Raw genomic sequence first — 23,185 nt, 5'->3', positions numbered from 1 at the left:
AGAGATAAAGTGATCTTTCTTTTTTAAGAATAAATTGGTGCCAAACTCAGGATGATCCCTGGTGGCTCAGATGGTAAAGAATTAGCCTGCAATGTGGGAGACCCAGGTTCAATCTCTGGGTCAGGAAGATCCCCTGGAGAAGGTAATGGCAATCCACTCCAGTATTCTTGCCTGGAGAATCCCATGGACAGAGGATCCTCACGGGCTACAGTTCATGGGGTCTCAAAAAGTCGGACACAACTGAATGACTAACACTTTCACTTTCACTTTTTCAGGTTGATCAGTAATCTGACTGGGGTGTTCTTAACCTGTTACCATAAGACCTGTCCCAGAACTTTCTTTCCTCAACTTTAACCTCCTTATATCATTTCTGTTCCCTTATTTTCTCTCTTCACTTTCCGAACTTTACGGTACTACGCAGTGAGGGTGCTATAGGAGCTTAGTAATTCAGATTTTCACATTAAGTATAGTAAACATGTTCCAGCATGTAGGTAAATGAGCATGAATGGATCCTTGAAGCCTCAAAGGAAGGCCAAGAGATTTTTAGCTTTAAACGGATGTATAATCAAAACAAAACAACTCAGGAAAACACTAAATGAACTTTTGACTTTAACAGCATAGCTTTTTGACGAACTCACTTGAGAGAAAAATAGTAAAATGTATCCCTAGGAAATTAGTTGTTAAATATAAGGCAGTTAATTGGGGGATAATTTTAATCATGTTATTCAATGTTTAAGTCTTTTTCCTGGAAATAATTAGAAAACTAGGTCAGTTGTCATTTCATGGTAGATTAAAATTAGTAATTATTTGTTTTTAGGTCTTTGTCATATCAATTGGAGATACTTGTAACAAGAAGGTAGAATAATCATATTCTAAATCTGTAAAGTACTTTGGAAAAGCCCTACCCACCCTTTCCCTATTTCTCACCCCACCCCCTGTTAATTTCCTGACATGAATACAGAGAGGCTAGAAGACTTGTCTCAGGCCACTGGCATAGTTGGAAGTAGTCTAGAATTAGCAAAGAGCATCAAGAGTTTACCAGACATTCTGACTTAGCTCATATCATCTCAGCTTTTAAAAACTTGGCCTTTATTTCATCCACTCTTGCAAAGTTTTTTGGTAGAAACCAACGCCCCTCTTTTGTGGTTGCCTTGTGAACTCCTTATTGCCAAATTCAGACTTAAATTGAAGAAAGTAGGGAAAACCACTAGACCATTCAGGTATGACCTAAATCAAATCAGTTATCATTATACAGTGGAAGTGAGAAATAGATTTAATGGCCTAGATCTGATAGATAGAGTGCCTGATGAACTATGGAATGAGGTTCGTGACATTGTACAGGAGACAGGGATCAAGACCATCCCCATGGAAAAGAAATGCAAAAAAGCAAAATGGCTGTCTGGGGAGGCCTTACAAATAGCTGTGAAAAGAAGAGAAGTGAAAAGCAAAGGAGAAAAGGAAAAGATATAAACATCTGAATGCAGAGTTCCAAAGAATAGCAAGAAGAGATAAGAAAGCCTTCTTCAGCGATCAATGCAAAGTAATAGAGGAAAACAACAGAATGGGAAAGACTAGGGATCTCTTCAAGAAAATCAGAGATATCAAAGGAACATTTCATGCAAAGATGAGCTCGATAAAGGACAGAAATGGTATGGACCTAACAGAAGCAGAAGATATTAAGAAGAGATGGCAAGAATACACAGAAGAACTGTACAAAGAAGATCTTCACAACCAAGATAATCACGATGGTGTGATCACTCACCTAGAGCCAGACATCCTGGAATGTGAAGTCAAGTGGGCCTTAGAAAGCATGACTATGAACAAAGCTAGTGGAGGTGATGGAATTCCAGTTGAGCTATTCCAAATCCTGAAAGATGATGCTGTGAAAGTGCTGCACTCAATATGCCAGCAAATTTGGAAAACTCAGCAGTGGCCACAGGACTGGAAAAGGTCAGTTTTCATTCCAATCCCAAAGAAAGGCAATGCCAAAGAATGCTCAAACTACCACACAATTGCACTCATCTCACACGCTAGTAAAGTAATGCTCAAAATTCTCCAAGCCAGGCTTCAGCAATACGTGAACTGTGAACTTCCTGATGTTAAAGCTGGTATTAGAAAAGGCAGAGGACCCAGAGATCAAATTGCCAACATCCGCTGGATCATAGAAAAAGCAAGAGAGTTCCAGAAAAACATCTATTTCTGCTTTATTGACTATGCCAAAGCCTTTGACTGTGTGGATCACAATAAACTGTGGGAAATTCTTCAAGAGATGGGAATACCAGACCACCTGATCTGCCTCTTAAGAAATTTGTATGCAGGTCAGGAAGCAACAGTTAGAATTGGACATGGAACAACAGACTGGTTCCAAATAGGAAAAGGAGTTCATCAAGGCTGTATATTGTCACCCTGTTTATTTAACTTATATGCAGAATACCTCATGAGAGACGCTGGGCTGGAAGAAACACAAGCTGGAATCAAGAATGCCAGGAGAAATATCGATAACCTCAGATATGCAGATGACACCACCCTTATGGCAGAAAAGTGAAGAGGAACTCAAAAGCCTCTTGATGAAAGTGAAAGTGGAGAGTGAAAAAGTTGGCTTAAAGCTCAACATTCAGAAAACGAAGATCATGGCATCCGGTCCCACCACTTCACGGGAAATAGATGGGGAAACAGTGGAAACAGTGTCAGACTTTATTTTTCTGGGCTCCAAAATCACTGCAGATGCTGACTGCAGCCATAAATTAAAAGACGCTTACTCCTTGGAAGGAAAGTTATGACCAATCTAGATAGCATATTCAAAAGCAGAGACATTACTTTGCCAACAAAGGTTCGTCTAGTCAAGGCTATGGTTTTTCCTGTGGTCATGTATGGATGTGAGAGTTGGACTGTGAAGAAGGCTGAGCGCCGAAGAATTGATGCTTTTGAACTGTGGTGTTAGAGAAGACTCTTGAGAGTCCCTTGGACTGCAAGGAGACCCAACCAGTCCATTCTGAAGGAGATCAGCCCTGGGATTTCTTTGGAAGGAACGATGCTAAAGCTGAAACTCCAGTACTTTGGCCACCTCATGTGAAGAGTTGACTCATTGGAAAAGACTCTGATGCTGGGAGGGATTGGGGTCAGGAGGAGAAGGGGGCGACAGAGGATGAGATGGCTGGATGGCATCACTGACTCGATGGACGTGAGTCTGGGTGAACTCCGGGGGTTGGTGAGGGACAGGGAGGCCTGGCGTGCTGCAATTCATGGGGTCGCAAAGAGTCGGACACGACTGAGCGGCTGATCTGATCTGATCTTTAAAACTATGACATGCAGTGCACATGACATTTATCTGCTAAGCTGTAATAACGGATTTACCTCTGTCTCCCTCCTTAGACTGGGAAGATAGGTCTTGTGTTTTGAAATTCTCTATCCTTGGCACCTATGTAATATCCAGGATTGTTCCGGGAAAGGATACAGAAATGAAGTCAGATTCATCTGACTAAATCCCAGGACTATTCTCAGAACTTTTTTGAAGGAAGTTATCCTTAGGCTGAAACCATAGTGGTAAATATGATATTAATTTGAACCTGCCTGGGGCCAGTAGCTGGAGAAGGCAATGGCAACCTACTCCAGTACTCTTGCCTGGAAAATCCCATGGACGGAGGAGCCTGGTAGGCTGCAGTCCATGGGGTCACTAAGAGTCAGACATGACTGAGCGACTTCACTTTCACTTTTCCCTTTCATGCATTGGAGAAGGAAATGGCAACCCACTCCAGTGTTCTTGCCTGGAGAATCCCAGGGACGGGGGAGCCTGGTGGGCTGCCGTCTATGGGTCACACAGAGTTGGACATGACTGAAGCGACTTAACAGCAGCCGCAGCAGGGGCCACTAGCTGGAGCCTGATCATGAATCCAATATTGAGGAAAATAGAGTAGTGAGAAAAACAGATAAATATCTGTTAATATTTCACAAGTTTCTGAACATAGCAATGCTTGAAATCAACAGTATAGCTTTGGACTATATATTTATACCATTCCCTTAAAAACAAACATTTTTCCTCATATATTGAAGAGTTTAGGAGTAAGTTGTTCTACCAATGACTCAGTTGATCAAATTAGGGTTCTTGGTACATACAGCTTGTCCAATCACAGCAGCATCACAGCCTCATACAACCACGTCCAGAGAAAAGAAAGAAAAGTGGATTCTCCTCAAGGACTTTTTCTTTTTATAAGGAAAGAAAGTTTTTCTAAGGGTCCCAAGTGGACTTCTCCATATGTCTCACTGGCCAGGATTGGGTCAGAGGTTCATATCTAGGTCAAGGGAGGCTGAGTAAGTGCAGATCTGTCATTTCATTTTTTAGCTCCTCAGTGAGAGACAGGCTGTTTCAGCAAGCAAAAAAATAAAATATAAAATTGGTAGTAGGGGGAGGTAGACCATTGGCAGGTTCTATACCACTGATTTTCTATGGTATGTGAGGAGAAATAGTTCATTTATTTAAGATTTTTTGAGCCAGTTTCTGTCCCTTACAACAAATCATGGGTAACAAAATATATCATTTTACCACACTTATCTTTTTATTATAATTTTAAAATATTTAAGTGAAATTTCTTACAAATTATATACCCTATCCAAAGAAATAAAAAAATTATACAGATTATAAAGGCTGTTCTTTTTTTTTTTTTTTTTGCTATCTATATTTTCAGGTTGACCCAAACATTCATGTATGTTAAGTAGAACCTTCATGCACTTCCTAAGAAGATAATTGAGCTTTTACCTCACAAACAAAGCTTGGGTACAATTCCAGCATAAAATCAGTTAATATTTTAAAAGGTTATTCACCCTTATCTTGTTTTTAATATTTGACATAAAAATATTTTTAGAATTTAAGATTAGCGTGCTCTTTTATCCACCACACATTCTGCAAATGCATGTCATTCCGTTGCTCACTGTTTAAAAAAAACACAGAAGAACACAGAGTATAAAGACATAAAAGCTACACTCAGTTGACTGGCAGAATTGGGACTCAGAAGTTTACTTCACAAGAAAAAAAAAAAAAAAAAAAACTAGGCTACTTCCAGTAAAAAACGTATTTCTTTAGTGCATTTTTCAGTGACTAACTTTTAAAGACTTGAACTATTTGTAAATTAGATATTCTTTCCAAATTTTTTCTTAATGATGTTGCTTTATTTTTTTCAAAAGCTGGGACAGATGGCTTTTTTATTTTCAAATTTAATTATAGCTGTACATATGAGAAGCAAACTTGTCACTGCCTTTTGCATGAATTTTCTCAAAATTTTACAGACAATTGTATAAATACTAAATTTATAGGTTCAGAAAATATATATTAGCGGGGCAGCTGGACTAATTTGGAATGAATAGTATTAAAAAATGTGCTTTGTACCTCAGTATCACAACTGTACTGAGATATCAAACCCTTGTGAGTATAATTATATTTTAGTGAACAAAAATATAATCTGGTCTGGGAACCAAAGTGAATGTTAATCGTATTTGCAGTTTTGAACTCTTTCTAAAGTCATTCAAATATTTTTTTAAAATCTATGGCATATCTCAAATTATATGTTAAAAATCATTAAAACTGATGTAATTAATGCCAACAATTATTGCTTAAAATGTGAAGATGATAAAAATAGTTAGATGAACTGGAAAAAGTTGGGTAAAAAAATCAAACTTGAACTTGATCATGCCTCTGTAGTTTCTTAACCTTGGCACTACTGACACTTTGAGCCAGATAACTCTTGTTGGGCAGGCGGCCTCTCCTATGTATTGTAGGATAATTACCAGGATGCCAGGTCTCTTCCCACTAGATGCCAATAGACTCACCTCCATTGTGAAAATTAAAAATGTCTCCAGGCATTGACAAATGTCTCCTGAGGGCAAAATTGCTCCTTCCTCTCTGACTACCCCCCGCACTGAGAATCACTACTCTGGATCCAACTGCCAATTTAAAAGAAATTCAGAGGACAGAAGAACAGGAGATGCAATAAAAAAAATCTACTCTGTGGGAAATTCTGCAGATCAACTGACTTTATTCTACGAATAAACTGTAAGAAAGAAAGAAAAAGAGATTAAAAGAGACTTAAGAGGCATCAACCAATAGTAATGTATGGAACATATTTTCACCCTGATTCCTTTTTTTTTTTTTTTTTTTTCTTCCAATTTTATTTTATTTTTAAACTTTACATAATTGTATTAGTTTTGCCAAATATCAAAATGAATCCTCTAAAGTATAAAAATATTATGCAACTATCCACCAATTAAAAATAGATTTTAAAAATATTATGCAACAATAAGAGAACTATGAGTAGATAGTTCTATTCTGAACTGAATAGATGTTTGACAATAGTATGGAATTATTGGAATTTTGAGATTGTGGCTATATTCCTAAAAAATATTTTATCTTCTAGACACACTAATAGATGGGGAAACAATGGAAATAGTGACAGACTTTATTTTGGGGGGCACCAAAATCACTGCAGCCATGAAATTAACAGATGCTTACTCCTTGGAAGAAAAGCTATGACCAACCTAGACAGCATATTAAAAATCTGACACATTACTTTGCTGACAAAGGTCCGTCTAGTCAAAGCTATGGTTTTTCCGGTAGTCATGTGTGGATGAGAGAGTTGGTCCATAAAGAAAGCTGAGTGCCATAGAACTGATGCTTTTGGAGTCCCTTGAACTGCAAGGAGATCAAACAAGTCAATCATAAAGGAAATCAGTCCTGAATATTCATTGGAAGGACTGATGCTGAAGCTGAAACACCAATACTTTGGCCACCTGATGCAAATGATGACTCATTGGAAGAGACCCGATGCTGGGAAAGATTGAAGGCATGATGAAAAGGGGACAACAGAGGATGAGATGGTTGGATGGCATCACCGACTTGATGAACAGGAGTTTGAGCAAGCTCTGGGAGTTGGTGATGGACAAGGAAGCCTGTCATGCTGCAGTCCATAGGGTTGCAAAGAATCGGACACAACTGAGCAACTGAAGTGAACTGAATGACATATTTTCAGCATTTGGAAAGGTAATCAGGAGACCCTGTGAGACCTGGACATCAGGTTTGAGCAATCATACCAGGTCCATCTGAGGCAGAACCACATTTCAAGCAATGAGGTCTTATGCGTTAGAAAATTCATTCCAGTTAGAAGTCCCATAAGGTCAGGAATCATGTCTGGTGTATTCACAACTGTATGCCTAAGCTATTACCAAGGAGTGGCTTGTGAGAGTTTTATTTACCACCTGACTCTCCATTAGTTGCTATCAGGATACTCTACATTCCAAATTAAATAATTCCAAATTAATTAATTAGTATTTGCAAAGTTTCCAACTCATACTTTATAAAAGTTTCCTGAAGTGTTTAAGGTATTATCTAAACAGATTCCAACTCTATTTTTAAAAGGGGAAATATTTAGAAAGTGTAGAAAGCAGTTAGAAAAATGGCATGCTTTCCTAAGCATAGCATTTATTTAGCATACTAAGATCAATAGATATAATTTAAGAGAAGAAAAATAAGCCATTAAAACAAAGCCATTAAGAAAATATGTACTGCTTTTGAGTAATGTAGGTGAGAAAGGAATTGACCCCAATTAAGTTAAATGATAAACTTAACATTAAGAATAATTGGTTGATAGAATTTTCAAAAAAGAATAATGTTTTCAGGATAATGATTCTGTTTATCTTTATTCTGCAGTTATTTTCATAATTTTTTCTATTTTATTATTCTTCTGTAACTTAGCAATTGCTAAGTGAAGTGATAAATTCTATAAATACATAAAGGGAATGACCTTTCTCAAATATAGAAACCATGGAGGAGTTTCAGCTTCTGTCAAAAACCCAGCATCTCTTTCAACATGTCTAAGATTCAAGTTTAATTTTCTTATTTGACATTTCAGATCTGTATTATTTCCTATACCTTGTTAAATAATATGACTCTTGCTAGAATTATACCCTTGCTAAAAGAAAATTCAAAGGGTTTGACTCTTTATCTCTTGGACTTTAGCCTAAATTAACGAGAGATTTAGGTATTAGACATGGAGTCACAAAACTCAAAACCAGAGTACAAAATAATTCAAAAATTAAGGATGTTAATGCCCTCTTTTATATTTTAAGCTAAACATCTTGAAAATAAATTCCCCTTAATCAATAGTGTAATAATGAGAATGATGCTTGTGCTATAGTCATATATGATTAATTTTAGAGTAAATCAATTTTACAAAATTTATTAGAAATAGAACTGATAAAATTACTGTGCTATTATCATACTAGTATATGATAATTAAAGAGAAAATGAGCATATCAAATTTAAAGGATGAAAACATGATATATCTGTAAAGATTAATAACTTACAAGAGAATCACTAATTTCTTTAAACAGTTTTGGTTTATTAAAAGCTAGAAGTGTGAAATGACTAGCACTCATTTCATATTGACCTATTTTAGAAAAAAATCAAGTTGATTATTAGGAAAGCAAATGAGAGCCAACAGAAATAATCTATCCTAATTGATGGTTACTTAATTTTGACTGGTTATTCTTGCTAGACATTTGTACAAAATTATTAATATTGAAAGTACTTCAATAATTTAGCCAAGTATTTGAAACAAGTTATTTTAATGATACATGAAAGACATCTTGTTAACATTCTGGAATGAATAACTTTATTCATACAATCATAAATATGATGATCATAATAATAGACTCAGATTTGTAGTCTCATTTTTTAAATTGATTACTATGGCATCAGACTGACATTTTATCTAGTTTTGTATAACCTTTTGATATTAACCTTGTTAATTTGGGGTTTATTGCCACAGAATTATAATGATGCTGAGGAATTACTTAATTCAACATACAGAAATTTACAAATTCTCTATGGAAGTATTGAGGCTGATGGTGAAGGTAAAGGTGGCAAGTCTTTTGTTGTACTTTCCATTTGAAAAATTAGATATGTAAAATCAAGCAGGTAAAATCCTATGCTGGCTATACTTCTAATGGAAATCTTTCTCTAATAAAACCTGAAAATGAATTTAACAACACTGAGGCTGACTCTTTTTTTTTTTAATTTTATTTTATTTTTAAACTTTACATAATTGTATTAGTTTTGCCAAATATCGAAATGAATCTGCCACAGGTATACATGTGCTCCCCCTCCTGAACCCTCCTCCCTCCTCCCTCCCCATACCATCCCTCCAGGTCGTCCCAGTGCACCAGCCCCAAGCATCCAGTATCGTGCATTGAACCTGGACTGGCAGCTCGTTTCATACATGATATTACACATGTTTCAATGCCATTCTCCCAAATCTTCCCACCCTCTCCCTCTCCCACAGAGTCCATAAGACTGTTCTATACATCAGCGTCACTTTTGCTGTCTCGTACACAGGGTTATTGTTATCATCTTTCTAAATTCCATATATATGCGTTAGTATACTGTATTGGTGTTTTTCCTTCTGGCTTACTTCACTCTGTATAATAGGCTCCAGTTTCACCCACCTCATTAGAACTGATTCAAATGTATTCTTTTTAATGGCTGAGTAATACTCCATTGTGTATATGTACCACAGCTTTCTTATCCATTCATGTGCTGATGGACATCTAGGTTGCTTCCATGTCCTGGCTATTATAAACAGTGCTGCGATGAACATTGGGGTACACATGTCTCTTTCCCTTCTGGTTTCCTCAGTGTGTATGCCTAGCAGTGGGATTGCTGGATCATAAGGCAGTTCTATTTCCAGTTTTTTAAGGAATCTCCACACTGTTCTCCATAGTGGCTGTACTAGTTTGCATTCCCACCAACAGTGTAAGAGGGTTCCCTTTCCTCCACACCCTCTCCAGCATTTATTATTTATAGACTTTTGGATCGCAGCCATTCTGACTGGTGTGAAATGGTACCTCATAGTGGTCTTGATTTGCATTTCTCTGATAATGAGTGATGTTGAGCATCTTTTCATGTGTTTGTTAGCCATCTGTATGTCTTCTTTGGAGAAATGTCTATTTAGTTCTTTGGCCCATTTTTTGATTGGGTCATTTATTTTTCTGGAGTTGAGCTGTAGGGGTTGCTTGTATATTTTTGAGATTAGTTGTTTGTCAGTTGCTTCATTTGCTATTATTTTCTCCCATTCTGAAGGCTGTCTTTTCACCTTGCTGATAGTTTCCTTTGATGTGCAGAAGCTTTTAAGGTTAATTAGGTCCCATTTGTTTATTTTTGCTTTTATTTCCGATATTCTGGGAGGTGGGTCATAGAAGATCCTGCTGTGATGTATGTCAGAGAGTGTTTTGCCTATGTTCTCCTCTAGTGAGGCTGACTCTTGAGAGACAAGTGACTCTTGGTCAAGAGCTCTATCTTAAAAGCTAGATTTTGCTTTAAATTTGAAAAGAAAAATTGCTGCTTCTTCTTGAAAGAAAAAAAATTACTTTCTCAGTGGATAAATTAATATATTTGTTTTTTGGCAAGTGCAGCTGTACCACAGTGCAGTAAAGGGAGGTGTTTTATTTAAAAGACTTGGAACTGTCACAACCCCTGAGCTCCTGGCTGATTAATGCATCATTTATAAACTACGACAACTGGGTACGGAAGGCAGGAGAACAAGTGGCCCAGCAGGATCTTCAATACTAGGCGTCTTTTCCTTCTCACTCTCTTCTTTACATTTAACCGTCTACATGTCCAACACGACTTAGAACTTTCGGACTCACAGTTGGAAAGAGAAACAGTAGCAAGAACTTTTCATATATTTCTATTGAAATTGATGAACATGAGGAGATGGCCATTGGTGAAATCATGAATTGCAACCTGGGTGAAACCTTTGCCAATACTGTAAGTAGTCAATTCATGCCCTTCAGTAAATGTTGTCACCAAAAAGGTCACATCAGAAATTGACTTTGTGAAATGTTCTTTTATCAGATATAGGAATTGCACCTCAAAATGCCTTTAGTAGTATATATCAATGTTCATACAAGTACATAATAAGTGAAAGCTAGCAATTTATCATATTACTAAAGATCTTTAGGAAGAGATTGCCAGTATGCCCTGGTTGCATATTAACTGTACCTAATAAGGAGTAAATTCTTTTGCTATTTTTATAACATTTTATAATCATTATGTGGCTCAGCTGGTAAAGAATCTGCCTGCAATGCAGCAGACCTGGGTTCGATTCCTGGGTTGGGAAGATCACCTGGAGAAGGGAAACGCTACCTACTCCAGTATTCTGGCCTGGAGAATTCCATGGATATAGTCCATGGGGTCGCAAAGAGTCGGACCCGACTGCGACTTTCACTTCACTTCATAATCATTACCTTATTTTAATCCTCTTCTATAAAATTGTGGACTAGAACTAGATAGATAATTTCTAACAACTTGTTTTAATTTCTAAAATTCTGTGATAAATCTTTTTTGTTCTGAAAGTCCTATGATCCATTTTAGCAATAGTCACAGAAATTCTGACCTAATAAGCCATAAAGAATCAACATCAACCTAGATCTCTTTTTTGCTAACACTGTTACAGGATAGATTTTACTTGGTATGGTAGGAAAACATAGTATAGCATCTATCTTATACATTTGGTGATAATTACTTAATCATTCTCCAATTCAAAATACATGTTGTAAGATCTTCTATTTACTTAACAAATCTAACCTGGCATTCTATTAAAATAAATTTTCTGGACCACCTACAATTTTTTCAGGGGGAAATATTTTGTTTGAATGATAAAAGTTGATTAACATGCTCAGTTTGAATAAAAAAGGTGATTAACATTCTTAATCAACAATTGGTTTCTCCTATTGATGAATTAAGATATAGGAAAAAAAAGATACACTAAGGGCTTTTAAGAATTTTGAAAATTGTCTCTATAGACATTTTCAACTTATAAAGCTCATTTTTGTTAAACTGCAGTATATTAAAAAGTAACTTAAGACAATCCTGATTTCATTAACCATTATTTTTAATTTTTTTAATCTTATGAATTTGAAACAGTTAATAGAGGCAAATTTAGTTTCAGTAAACAAATGTAATGTTCAAAAGTAGAAACTAATTTCACATTAGGTAATAAAATACATATCATTTTGTATGTAATTTCTATAATTATCTTGAACATAAGAAACTATTAAGCAAAGATGTGAACTAGAATTCAATTAAATAAAAACCATGGAGAAAAATAAGATATTGGGCATTGAGAAGAAAGTTCTTTCAAGAAGGACATCACCTCATTTTTTCTTTTTTTTTGTATCTTATATGTTCATTTTATTTTATAGTATTCACCTTTTCTATTTAATATAAATATCCTTTCTCAGCCCAGCTATATATAAAAGAATATTTTGGTTAGATATTTTTCAAATATGAATCAAGTGTATGATTAGTACATAGAATTCTTCAAAGTTTTAAAGCTACACATTAAGGAAGCTACACATTAAACCTGCAGGTAAAATCTCAGGTTTTATTTATACTATGCTAGGGAGAAAGAGTGACATCATTATGCTAACATCTACAAAGCAAAGAAATGAAAGCCCAAAAGGTGAACATACTGTCAGGACATAAAAAAGAGATGTATATCTGATGACTACAGCCTCTAGCATGCACAAATATCCTTTGAAGAACTCAGAACTACATTATTTGAGTTAAAAGTGACTAGTTTCTTGTTGCGGAGAAGGCAATGGGACCCCACTCCAGTATTCTTGCCTGGAAAATCCCATGGACGGAGGAGCCTGGAAGGCTGCAGTCCATGGGGTCGCTGAGGGTCGGACATGACTGAGCGAATTCACTTCCATTTTTCACTTTCTTGCGTTGGAGAAGGAAATGGCAACCCACTCCAGTGTTCTTGCCTGGAGAATCCCAGGGACGGGGGAGCCTGGTGGGCTGCCGTCTATGGGGTCTCACAGAGTCGGACACGACTGCAGCGACTTAGCAGCAGCAGCAGCAGTTTCTTGTTGATACTATATACTTATTATACTTAAATTTCAACTAAAGAGTTTAGTGAATGTTTTACAAATGAATATTTTTTCTGTAAGTAACAAAGAAATGATTGAAGAAGTAACTCAGAGTTTCATATATAATTATTCATCACATCATCTTCATTACTATGTCAGCACCAGCCAGCATAGCACTTCACTGAAGTAGTACGGAGCCCTGCCCTCCCTGCCTGGCCATTCATAACACAACAAACGGCAAGCCAAAAACAACATTCCCATAAGACCCAGAATGTCTCTCACAAACACCTCTAGTGACCAGTTTGTGGTTGTCATTAACCAGTGCAGAACTGCTCAACATGCTCACACACTCGGCAAAGCGGTCACCGGATTCTCCTGTCTTTAGGTGCCCATAGAAAAGGGCATTTTTACAGGACTCTATGATTCATTCTTTCTAATGTGAGGATGACAATGGAAGATAGGGGTCAAGCCCTTGAAATTCAGAAAGTGGGGGTGAAGGAAAGGCAGATGGAGTTTGAAAACAAAGTTTAATCAGCTTGACTGATATTGGTAAACAAGCCATCTCAATTCTCACCTTGATATCACAAAACTGTCATATTTTCTAAGGCCAAAATAAACTTTATTTCTTCTAAAATTACCTTCGGTTTTACTTTTGTTAGTTACAACTCTTTAACTTACAATAAAATTTCAAAAGCATTAAAGACTTTTTAAAGAGGTTTCATGGTTATAAGAGAAGGTGTGCATAGTTATTTAGCTACTTTAGGTGGAAATATTACCACTTCAAGCTGAAATGATCAAGTCATCCATTCACTGTTACCTGATTTAAATACATTCTTGACTTTTCATAATTTCTCTAATTTTTTTTTTTTCTGGAGATTGGCATTATACAGGGGAGAATAAACCAATCCAATGGTGTTAATGATACTACTGGTATATATTTGCACATGCTTTACATTTTTCACTTTCACAAATACTGGATCCAAAAAAAAAAAAAATCCAGTGAAGCAGAGAAGGGAGAATGACTAATCCTATCACAAGTGAGAAAACTTACATTTAAAGAAGTCAAGTGACTTGGCATATAGATAGGTGGCAGGGTTAAGACTATAATGTAAATACCATCTCTTAGTCTGGTACTTGTATCTATCAAAATGGGCTGGGTAATGCTGTAGTGACAAACAATCCCCAGGTCCAGAGGCTCAAAACAACAAAGATGCATTTCTTGCTTATAATACATGTCCATCACTAGACGTCTATGGGTTCTCTAGTTCTCTCACTCTGAAACCCAGGGTATTGTACCATCCATTGTCTGTAAGGTTGCCTGTCACTGGGACACAAGGAAAGAAAATTATATCAAATCACACACTTGCTCTTAAAGCTGCTGGACAGACACTTCTGCTCACGATCCATCAGCCAAAACATGACTCTCAGGCAATTCTGACATACGCTACAATGTGGATGAAACTTGAGGACATTAAGCTATATAAAATAAGCTAACCATAAAATGATAAATAGTGTATGATTCCACTTATATGAGATACCTAGAGTAATCAAAACCATAGAGACAGACAGAAGAATGTGGTTAGCAGGGGCTAGGAGGAGAGAGAATAGGGAATATTTGCTTAATGGGCATAGAGTTTCAGTTTTGCAAGATGAAAAACAGGCAAATCTATGAACAAGGGTACCAAACCAGAAATATTTTGTGAACGTCACTGATAATAACAGTGCCCGAAGGGCCTTTCAATGAGGTCATCAAGTTCAAAGAGCAAGCTCTATGGGTGATATATTACAGTTTCTACATCAGGAAGAAATTCACTTCATGTCTGGGTATGGCTTCTCTTGAACTATGAACTAAAAACCTATGAACTAAAAAGGCAAGTCATTTGTTCCCCAAACATCCAATACACACAGGTAAAATGTGCTCATGGTAACATCAATAACTGTTCCCTGGAGAAAAATGGGAGACACAGCAGTTACTGATATGTAGCAGGTGGGAAATCCCAGCAGGCAGATATTGTAAGGATCCTTTATCCCAAGAGGAGAGAAATGTTCCTTGATTAGACCTGAAAGGGGCTTTCCAGTCCATTTATTCTCCATGACTCTCTGTTATAACCTTTTAAAAATTCTGTCTTTCCATTTTCCTTTTTGGACACATTCAAAATGAACATCAGGGAATATGACCTTGTTGGGACATTGAGCAGCTGTTCCTGGTGGCTATATTTACAGAAGGAGAAAGAGATAATACGGTGAGTTTTTCTTAAAATCAAATATGTGCAATTTAAGATTGCTTTTTATTCTGTAATTATTTACTTCTTCTATTTTTTGCTGTTCAAATATCCTTACTTGTGGACTTCAATATAAGCAGCACAGTGGATTTTGTGAATAATATTTTGTTTCCTGAAACCATTAAACATAAATTTGCAGGAACCATAAATTTTGCATAAAACATAACTTTTATAGCATTGCTGAGATCTCCAGAAAGAAAAATCTCTAAGGGACTAAAATCAGAATAATAGTAACCAACCAAACAAAAAACCTTGAGTTGAAACCAGAGCTGTAAGCTATATGTGCACACGTGTATGTACACACACACACACACACACACACTCACATACACAAAGGGTTTTGCTGTCAGTGGCAAGTAGAAGGACCTGTACCTGAGATCCTTATAGTAAGCCTGAGAATCTGGCCTAACTGGTCTCAGGTACCTAGAGCCTTTTGGCTCCCAGAAGAAGCAAAGACAAATCCTCTCTGGAAGAAAGTCAAGGCTAGCCGAATTTGAACACAAACTTCAGTTCTGAAATGACAGAATAGAGAGAACAGAGGAGAGGCAACTTTTGAAGAGTTAATGCTTTAATGAAGAACATAAATCAAAACTTACAGGGTGAATATGTATACTTACAGAGATAAAGAAATCAACATTAGAAACATTTCCTTCAAATTGAGGAAGAAAACAAAAATGCCCGATATCACCACTTCAACACTATAATGGCCGCCTGCCTTAGCCACTGCAGTTAAGTCAGGTAAAAAGAATAACAAGAATTAGAAAAGAAAGAAACAAAATTGTTATGATTCACACTTAGTCATCTACATAGAATGCCCGCCCAAACCCATAGTTTATTGGGAATGATAAGAGAATTTAGCATGCTGCCTGCATGCACGCTCAGTCACTTCATTTGTGTCTGTGACCTCATGGACTACAGCCTGCCAGGGTCTTCTGTCCATGGGAATCTCAGGCAAGAATACTGAAATGAGTTGCCGTGCCCTTGAGATCTTCCCAACCCAGGGACTGAACCCGTCTATCCTACGTACTCCTGTATCACAGGAGAATTCTTTACCAATTGAGCGACCAGACAAGCCCTTTAGCATGGTTGCTGCTGCTGCTGCTGCTAAGTCACTTCAGTTGTGTCCGACTCTGTGTGACCCCATGGACTGCAGCCCACCAGGCTCCTCCGTCCATGGGATTTTCCAGGCAAGAGTACTGGAGTGGGGTGCCATTGCCTTTAGCATGGTAGCTGGATATAAAATCAACAGATGAAAATCAGTTTTATTTCTATACACTAATCACAAATAGAATACATATCTTTAAAGCTTTATTTCCAATATCGAGATATAGGAATCTAAAAATGGAACAAAAGATATGGAAGGCTTATGTAGAAAAAACTGTAAAACTTCAGTGAAAGACATTAAAGAAGATCTAAATTTGCAGCATATGTGATGTTCATAGATAGGAATGCCAATATCCTAAATATATCATTTCCTTCTAAATTCAGTGAGATTCTAATAAAAATTCCAACAGGCTTTTTTATTTTGTCAGAACTTGAAAAGCTGATTAAAAATGTTATGTGAGCAGTATCTTGGCCACTTTTGAAAAGAAGACAATGGTGAATATTCATAAGGAGAACCATTAAAGAACCAAAGTAGGAAGAAAAAGGTTTAGCCTAACTCATGGCACTAAGGTACGTAAAGAAAAACAGTTACCTAGAGAAGGAGCTGGGTCCATTCTGGAAACTAGAGGTCCGTATGAGAGACCATGTAGGGGTGGGTGCAAAGTGGAAGAAGAATTAGAGAAATATTTGAGGAGGTGAGTTTGCAGGTGTACGTCCTCTGTTAAACATAGATGTGTTTGGGTACTATAGTGTGATGCTATTAGATATCCAAATCAGAATTTTTTTAAAACATTTTTGTGTAAAACACCTAAAAAAATTTGATCCATTACATATATTTTAAGGTGTCATCTGTTATGTTTTAGCAGACATCTAAATAGTTACAAACGATGCAATTGCTGATGTATTGAAAAATTATAATTTAAAATTAAAACATTATATTTACTGTGTCCAATGGAACCCAAAATGCCAAAGACTCAGCCACCATTTAAATACATGAACAACTTCATCTGTAAGTTTTAGTGTTCCTCTTCCTACTTGAACTTGTATTTTTATTCCACTTCCTCCACAAAATTTTGTGCTTGTATAAAATATTTTTACGCTTAAGAGGTCTTTATTGCTCATCCTATCATGTTTCTCTGCCACAAACATACACATGTTAATTGGAATTTTAGATTTCATTGTCAAGAGTTTTCTTTTGGGTTGCATTATTAAAATTATTAGTAGTACCTAGCTGATAAAAACAAAATAAGTTGATTACAGATTATGATGAATCAATATTAAACATCAAAAGTAAAATTTTCCCGGAAATGAATCTCATGATGAGATGGATGAGCCTTTTCTTCCCTCCAGTTAGTTTATGTATCCACGGGTGAATATTAAATAATGCTAGAATGAGACAGCTTTTAATATCACGTCTACATCTGGTTTTCATTTTTATGAATGTAAGCCCTAAGCCTGTGGTTCATTGCTTACAGCAACATCAACACCAATAAATTTAATTGTCCCTTTGGCTCCCAGATGGTTTTTATACCCTGGGGCACACAATAGGAATGGGTGAACGTGATGCCCTTCTTTTGTCAAGTGGGAAAAGGTGGCTGTGAAAACGGGACCTACGTGAAGCCTAGAGAGCAGGCAGGTTGTTATGTAGATCAATTTTAGGATGGAGAACATAAGTTGAAGACCATGATGGTGATTCCTTTAAAAGTGCCCATGCCTTTATAAACCTTGAAAAGTCTTTGTGTGCTATAGTTTGAGGATCATTGATTAAAATCTTAAAACTAATTCCTCTGGCTGATTGCTTGCTTGGTATGGAGCCCTCCGATTTTAATGCCATTCGAATATCCTAAGGCCTCTGTGTAATATGCAGGTCCTATTAACAGTAATAACTCAAATTGCACTTAATTTCATCCCCACCTACTGACAAAACCTCTCATCCTTTGCAAATTCCACCCCCTCCTCTCACCCAAGCTTTTAAAGAATGGCTCTTAAGTGTTCACAGATAAATCCACATGGCCAGATGGCCAGATGGCCAGATGGCCAGTTCTCGTCTCTCACTGGGCACAGGCACCAATGTATTACAGCTGTACTTGTAACTTTCACATAGTATAATATGTACCGGAAATGAATTAAATGTAAATCTAATTTTGTAAGCCAAAAAATGTATTATTATTTTGGTAAGTATCTTTTAAAATACCATACATTATCACCATTATTTAACTTATATAAGAATACTGTAAATATTGTAGCAATATTTCTTATTATGAAATGTTTGAGACATATAAAAGAATATTTAGGTAAGTTACCTACCAGGTAAACATTAAAATGTGAACCCATCACCTAACTTAAGAACTAAAGCATTAGCATTACTAAAGTGTGTTCTGATTCCATCCCATTGCCTCTCTCCCAGGGATTGTTACAGTCCTGAGCTTTGCTTCTAGCACTCTCTTATAATATAAACCTCTACCATATGTATGTATTCCTAAACAGTGTACTGTTTAGATTCTCTTAGTCTTACAGAAATTATATATTTTATATACTCCTCTTTAACTTGCTTCATTCAGTATTTCTAAGATTCAACCATGACATTACATGTATCTACGGTTTATACATTTTTATTGATATATAATATTTCATTGGGTAAATCACCACAGTTTTTTTTACCCGTTCTCCTGAAATGAACTTTTGGCTTGCCTTAATATTTTTGTGATTGCAAGCAATGTTTCTGGCACACGATTGCAAAAAGTTATCTCAGGATGTACAGGCCTAAGAGTGGAACTGCTGGGCATTTGCATTTTCAACTTTACAAGATAGCTCTGAAGTTTTTTTCCAAAGTAATTTAACAAATTTACATCCCCTCTATCAGTATATAGTATCTTCTTGATTTGTATCTTCACCAATCCTTAGTATTATCAAACTTATTATCTACCAGTCTAGTGATTATAAAATAGTACCTCCATGTACAGATTAAAACTAATGATAAAGTCTAGCAGCTTTTTACACATTTTGTCATTTGGATTTACTGTCCTGTGATACGTGCCTACCATAACTTTTGATCATTTTCCAGTTGGACTTTTCTGATCTGCAGGAATTCTGTCTATATAATCTAGGTATTAATTATTTTTCAGTGGTGAATGATATATTTTGACTATATCCAACCCCATTCATATAAGCTTTTCTCATTCAGTTCTCAGTGTTCTTGGGTCGCTCATAGGCATTGGTGTTTTCTTCCTGCCTAACAATCCCTCATGTTTGTGTTGGATAATCAGTTTACAAAGCACTCTCACAAATCTTACCTCATTTGAGTACCTCAACAACTTTTAAAAGACAAGCTGGGTATTATTATACTTGTTTTATAGATAAGGACACTGAGTAGCTTGCCCAAGGTCATAGGGCTCATAAGTCCTCAGACTCTGTGCATATTCTTCTTATGATTATATGATGCTTCAGCTGTTTGTAGATTATGGCTTATTCATTTCAGAAAATGTTGCACCTCTGCTTAGCATCTTTACTTCAGTTCCTTCTTTTTTATGTATATAATTCAAGATACAGCTCTAGTCTGTGAGGTTCATTCTAAGTTCATTACCTTCAAGGTAACAGATGAGTAAAGGAAGCACCAAGACAATGTTTTTTAATGGGATTTAAAAAAAAAAAAGAATGTTCAGGAGGATATTAGAAACCGCAAGTTACCTGTTCTGGGGCAAATCACATTTTTAAAAAATGGGTCTATTATGTAAGAGTTGAGTTCAAATTTACTATTTTTCTTTCTCTTGGCCTTTTAGAGAGTTAACAAAAGGAGTATGGTTAATAAAGAGAAGAAAAATATACTTTAATATTTATTAGTATTATCTAAATTGGCTGTCCATTTATGCCAAACTGATTTTCTGTTAATTAATTATTAAGTATTTGTTATATTAGCTATAACTGATACTTATATTAAATGTTGAACTTGCAATGGGAAGTGACATTGATAGGACAGTAATTCCATCACTCAATCTCCGGCTGAAGCTCCTATGCCTGGGCAGTTCGGTGAGACTCTACCTACTGTGGGAACCCAAGGAGGGTGGGCTGTTAGCTGTCAAATGAGAGACCCCCCAAGTGTTACCTCTCAAACATCTGAGATGGCGAAAGGTAGCACTTCTTACTTTCTAGGAGTTTTAAAATTCATTCATTCATTCACCCTCAAGCTGACCAAACTACTTCATGTGATATCTTTAATTTTTTGGTTTTCATGGATTATTCAATTTTCATGTACATCGCATACACCAGAGAAAACTATGTTTGAGGAAATTAGCAGCAATACCAAAGGACCTAAGTATAACTAAGGAAATAGCATTCCTACTTTGAGCTATTTTAATCACTGTATAATAGTTGTATCTTAAGCACTTCCTGAGCACATCCCTTGATGAATAATAAAGAGACAGAACCTCATTGTATCTTCTCCAAAAAGAATAGTTTTAATAGCAACTGTCTGTTCTACAGACTATGACCTTTCCTAGGTCTCTTTTTCCTAGTATATCTCCAATTATATACCTGGTATTTACTCATCAAATATTCCTACCTCAGTGTCCAATTTAAAACTGGTTGGCTTGCTATTTTATTTTTGATCAGTGGCATTTTGGCCACTATAAAAAAGGTACTGAGCATCACTGTTAGTACTAGGGTTTTTATTTTTCTTGGCTTTTTCGTTTTTGGCACATGTGAATTTTGTTTTGTTAGAGACTTTTCTTGGTCTCTGATGATGGATTTAAAATTAATGGAACATCTGGTTTTGGTGTGGGGATTATGTTATGACTGATGTATATTGGTTACTCATATATATATATATATATATATATATCTGTCTATCTATCTATCTTTGATCTTTGCAAGGGGAAAACTACAAGAAATGAGTTTTATGCAATATATTTAAATATGTTCAGGGTAAACAATTTTTCAACTTTGGGTGAAAATACTTGCAACAGTTTAAGGTGACTGTATTTTACCTTAGGACAACTGTTGCATGCTAATTTGTGTGTGTGTGTAAACACTTCAAAACTGAGTTAAAAGATGCAAATTTAAAATTGGTTGCATGTCTAATGTACTCCAGGTTCAGTAAATAAGCAATTATTTAAAAGACAAACCAAAACAAAAAACAATTGGCTGGCTTGGTCCTGTTTCCATGAAGTGATGGTTTCTCTAAGTATTTTGATCGAGAGCTGTGTGTGATATATGAAAAATAATATATGGCTGATATGAGCATCCAATATTTCTGGGTCAGGTACTATACTAGGCTCATGAGACTCACTTTGAGTAGGGGATAATTATACCACAAAGTGGTAAGTATAAGAGAGAGGTGTGCACTCAGAGAAGGGTACCTAATGACTCTGGAATGTAGATCTGTATTTGGAAAAAATGAGTTGAACTCTGTATCAGTAGCTTTGAGCTCTATGTATTTTATGGTTTTGTGTAAGGATGTAGGTCATCATCCTTAATGACTCATACATTCCTAATGTAAGGAGAGGGCCATTCCTAGATGGGCAGCTTCTAGAATCACTGGTCCGGGGCCTCAAAGAGGCAAATTACCCTTATGAGAGAAAGGGCATCCTTTATATTTTCACAAGATCATCTTCAGACTAACTGGTTTAAAAAAGCCTTGTGGATGTGACCACATAATTTTATATCCACTCTAACTAGGCCAAGCCAAGATCCGTGGAATATTGATTGGGACAACAGACGCAAACAAGGACTGTCTCAGGCAAACAAAAAATGTTGAATGTTTCATTTTACTTATGGAATGAAAAGTGCCCTAGGCCTTTAAGAGATGAGGGTGGGAAGGTTGTTTTGATAGATTCTTCCCTTAGGAGAAAAAACATGTTAGAAGCCAAAGAAGCTTCTGTTGCTTTTTCAAGAGGACAGCGGGGTTTTAAAGAACTTACAAAGGCCTGAAATCTTTGGCACTTCAATTTTGACTTTTAAAGATTCCATATTTTGGCATTATAATTAATTCCCAATAATTAATTTCCCAATATAATTAAAAGGGTCTTTATATTGGTCTTTAGGGACAGCAAGAAATCAGAGTCTGGGGAAATAATACCTCATTCTGTTGTCACTTTGGATGTTGGTGGGGAAAGAGTAATGAAAGGGTTTTTTCCAAGAAAGAACAGACTACTTAGCAGCGGGGAGGGGCATCTGGAATTACAAAGAAACATTGGGGACAAAAGAAAAAGGCTTGTGAAATGCCTGTCACGACGTCTCACCAGCCTGATTAATAAGGCCGTGGTTTCTAAGTGACCTCGGGTGACAATCTGCGTTGTTTGAGAGAGTGATCGCTGAGGGCAGTGTCACTTGGTTTTCTGGAATTGAGGTTGTCTGTGGGAGTCCAAGGACTGCAGCGTTGGGTCAGCTGACCCTGAGAGCTCTGGCGGGCCTTGGGTGAGATGCAGGCCGAAGGGTCCGCGCGCAAAAGGCTTGCCTCGAAGACCACCAGCCTAAACCAGGCTTCCCGTCAGGTGCGTTCAGTGGGCTTTGCTTTCCCCACGACCCCGCCCACTCCTGTCCCAGGCCCGCCCACACCGCAACCTCTCCCTTAAGTGGGCCAGCTGCTCCCTACTTCCCAGCCGGCGCCGGGAACTCGGGTCTCGGCGAACTTGAGACAGGGGCTGCGCGGGGTACCCTCTGCGCCTGCGCGCACGGCGGCTCTCAGCCCCCTCGCCCCCTCCCCTGCGCTGGGACTTGGTACAGCCGTGGCGGCGGTTGGCGTCCTCCGCGGCTCCAGCCAGGGGCGGGCTTTTCAAACCTTAGCTTCGGAGTTGTGCCGGCGGCCCTAGCTGTGACGCTGGAGATGGAGCGGCACCTCCTGAGGGGACACGAACTCCGCGCGGCGGGGCCTGCGGCCCAGCAGG

General features: G+C 37.1%; 1 protein-coding gene across 3 annotated transcripts in view; it reads left to right on the top strand.

Annotated features, from left to right (window-relative positions):
- The window catches only part of RTKN2 (rhotekin 2), a 165,125-nt gene that overhangs the window by 27,415 nt on the left and 114,525 nt on the right, over positions 1-23,185 (top strand). For 2 of the 3 annotated variants that reach the window (XM_070782163.1, XM_070782162.1), the window contains 2 exons: positions 15,087-15,161; positions 16,733-16,874. Coding sequence is in view for 1 of the 3 variants with exons in the window: in XM_019954284.2 (XP_019809843.2) it covers positions 23,125-23,184 (60 nt within the window). In the remaining 2 variants the exon portion in view is untranslated. Of the gene's footprint in view, positions 1-15,086; positions 15,162-16,732; positions 16,875-21,137; position 23,185 lie in introns of those variants that run through there. The other variant, XM_019954284.2, reaches the window with a different exon arrangement.

This window comes from Bos indicus, chromosome 28 (assembly GCF_029378745.1).
Source record: "Bos indicus isolate NIAB-ARS_2022 breed Sahiwal x Tharparkar chromosome 28, NIAB-ARS_B.indTharparkar_mat_pri_1.0, whole genome shotgun sequence".
NCBI classification, from domain to species: domain Eukaryota; kingdom Metazoa; phylum Chordata; class Mammalia; order Artiodactyla; family Bovidae; genus Bos; species Bos indicus.
This window is presented reverse-complemented; position numbering and strand designations above follow the sequence as displayed.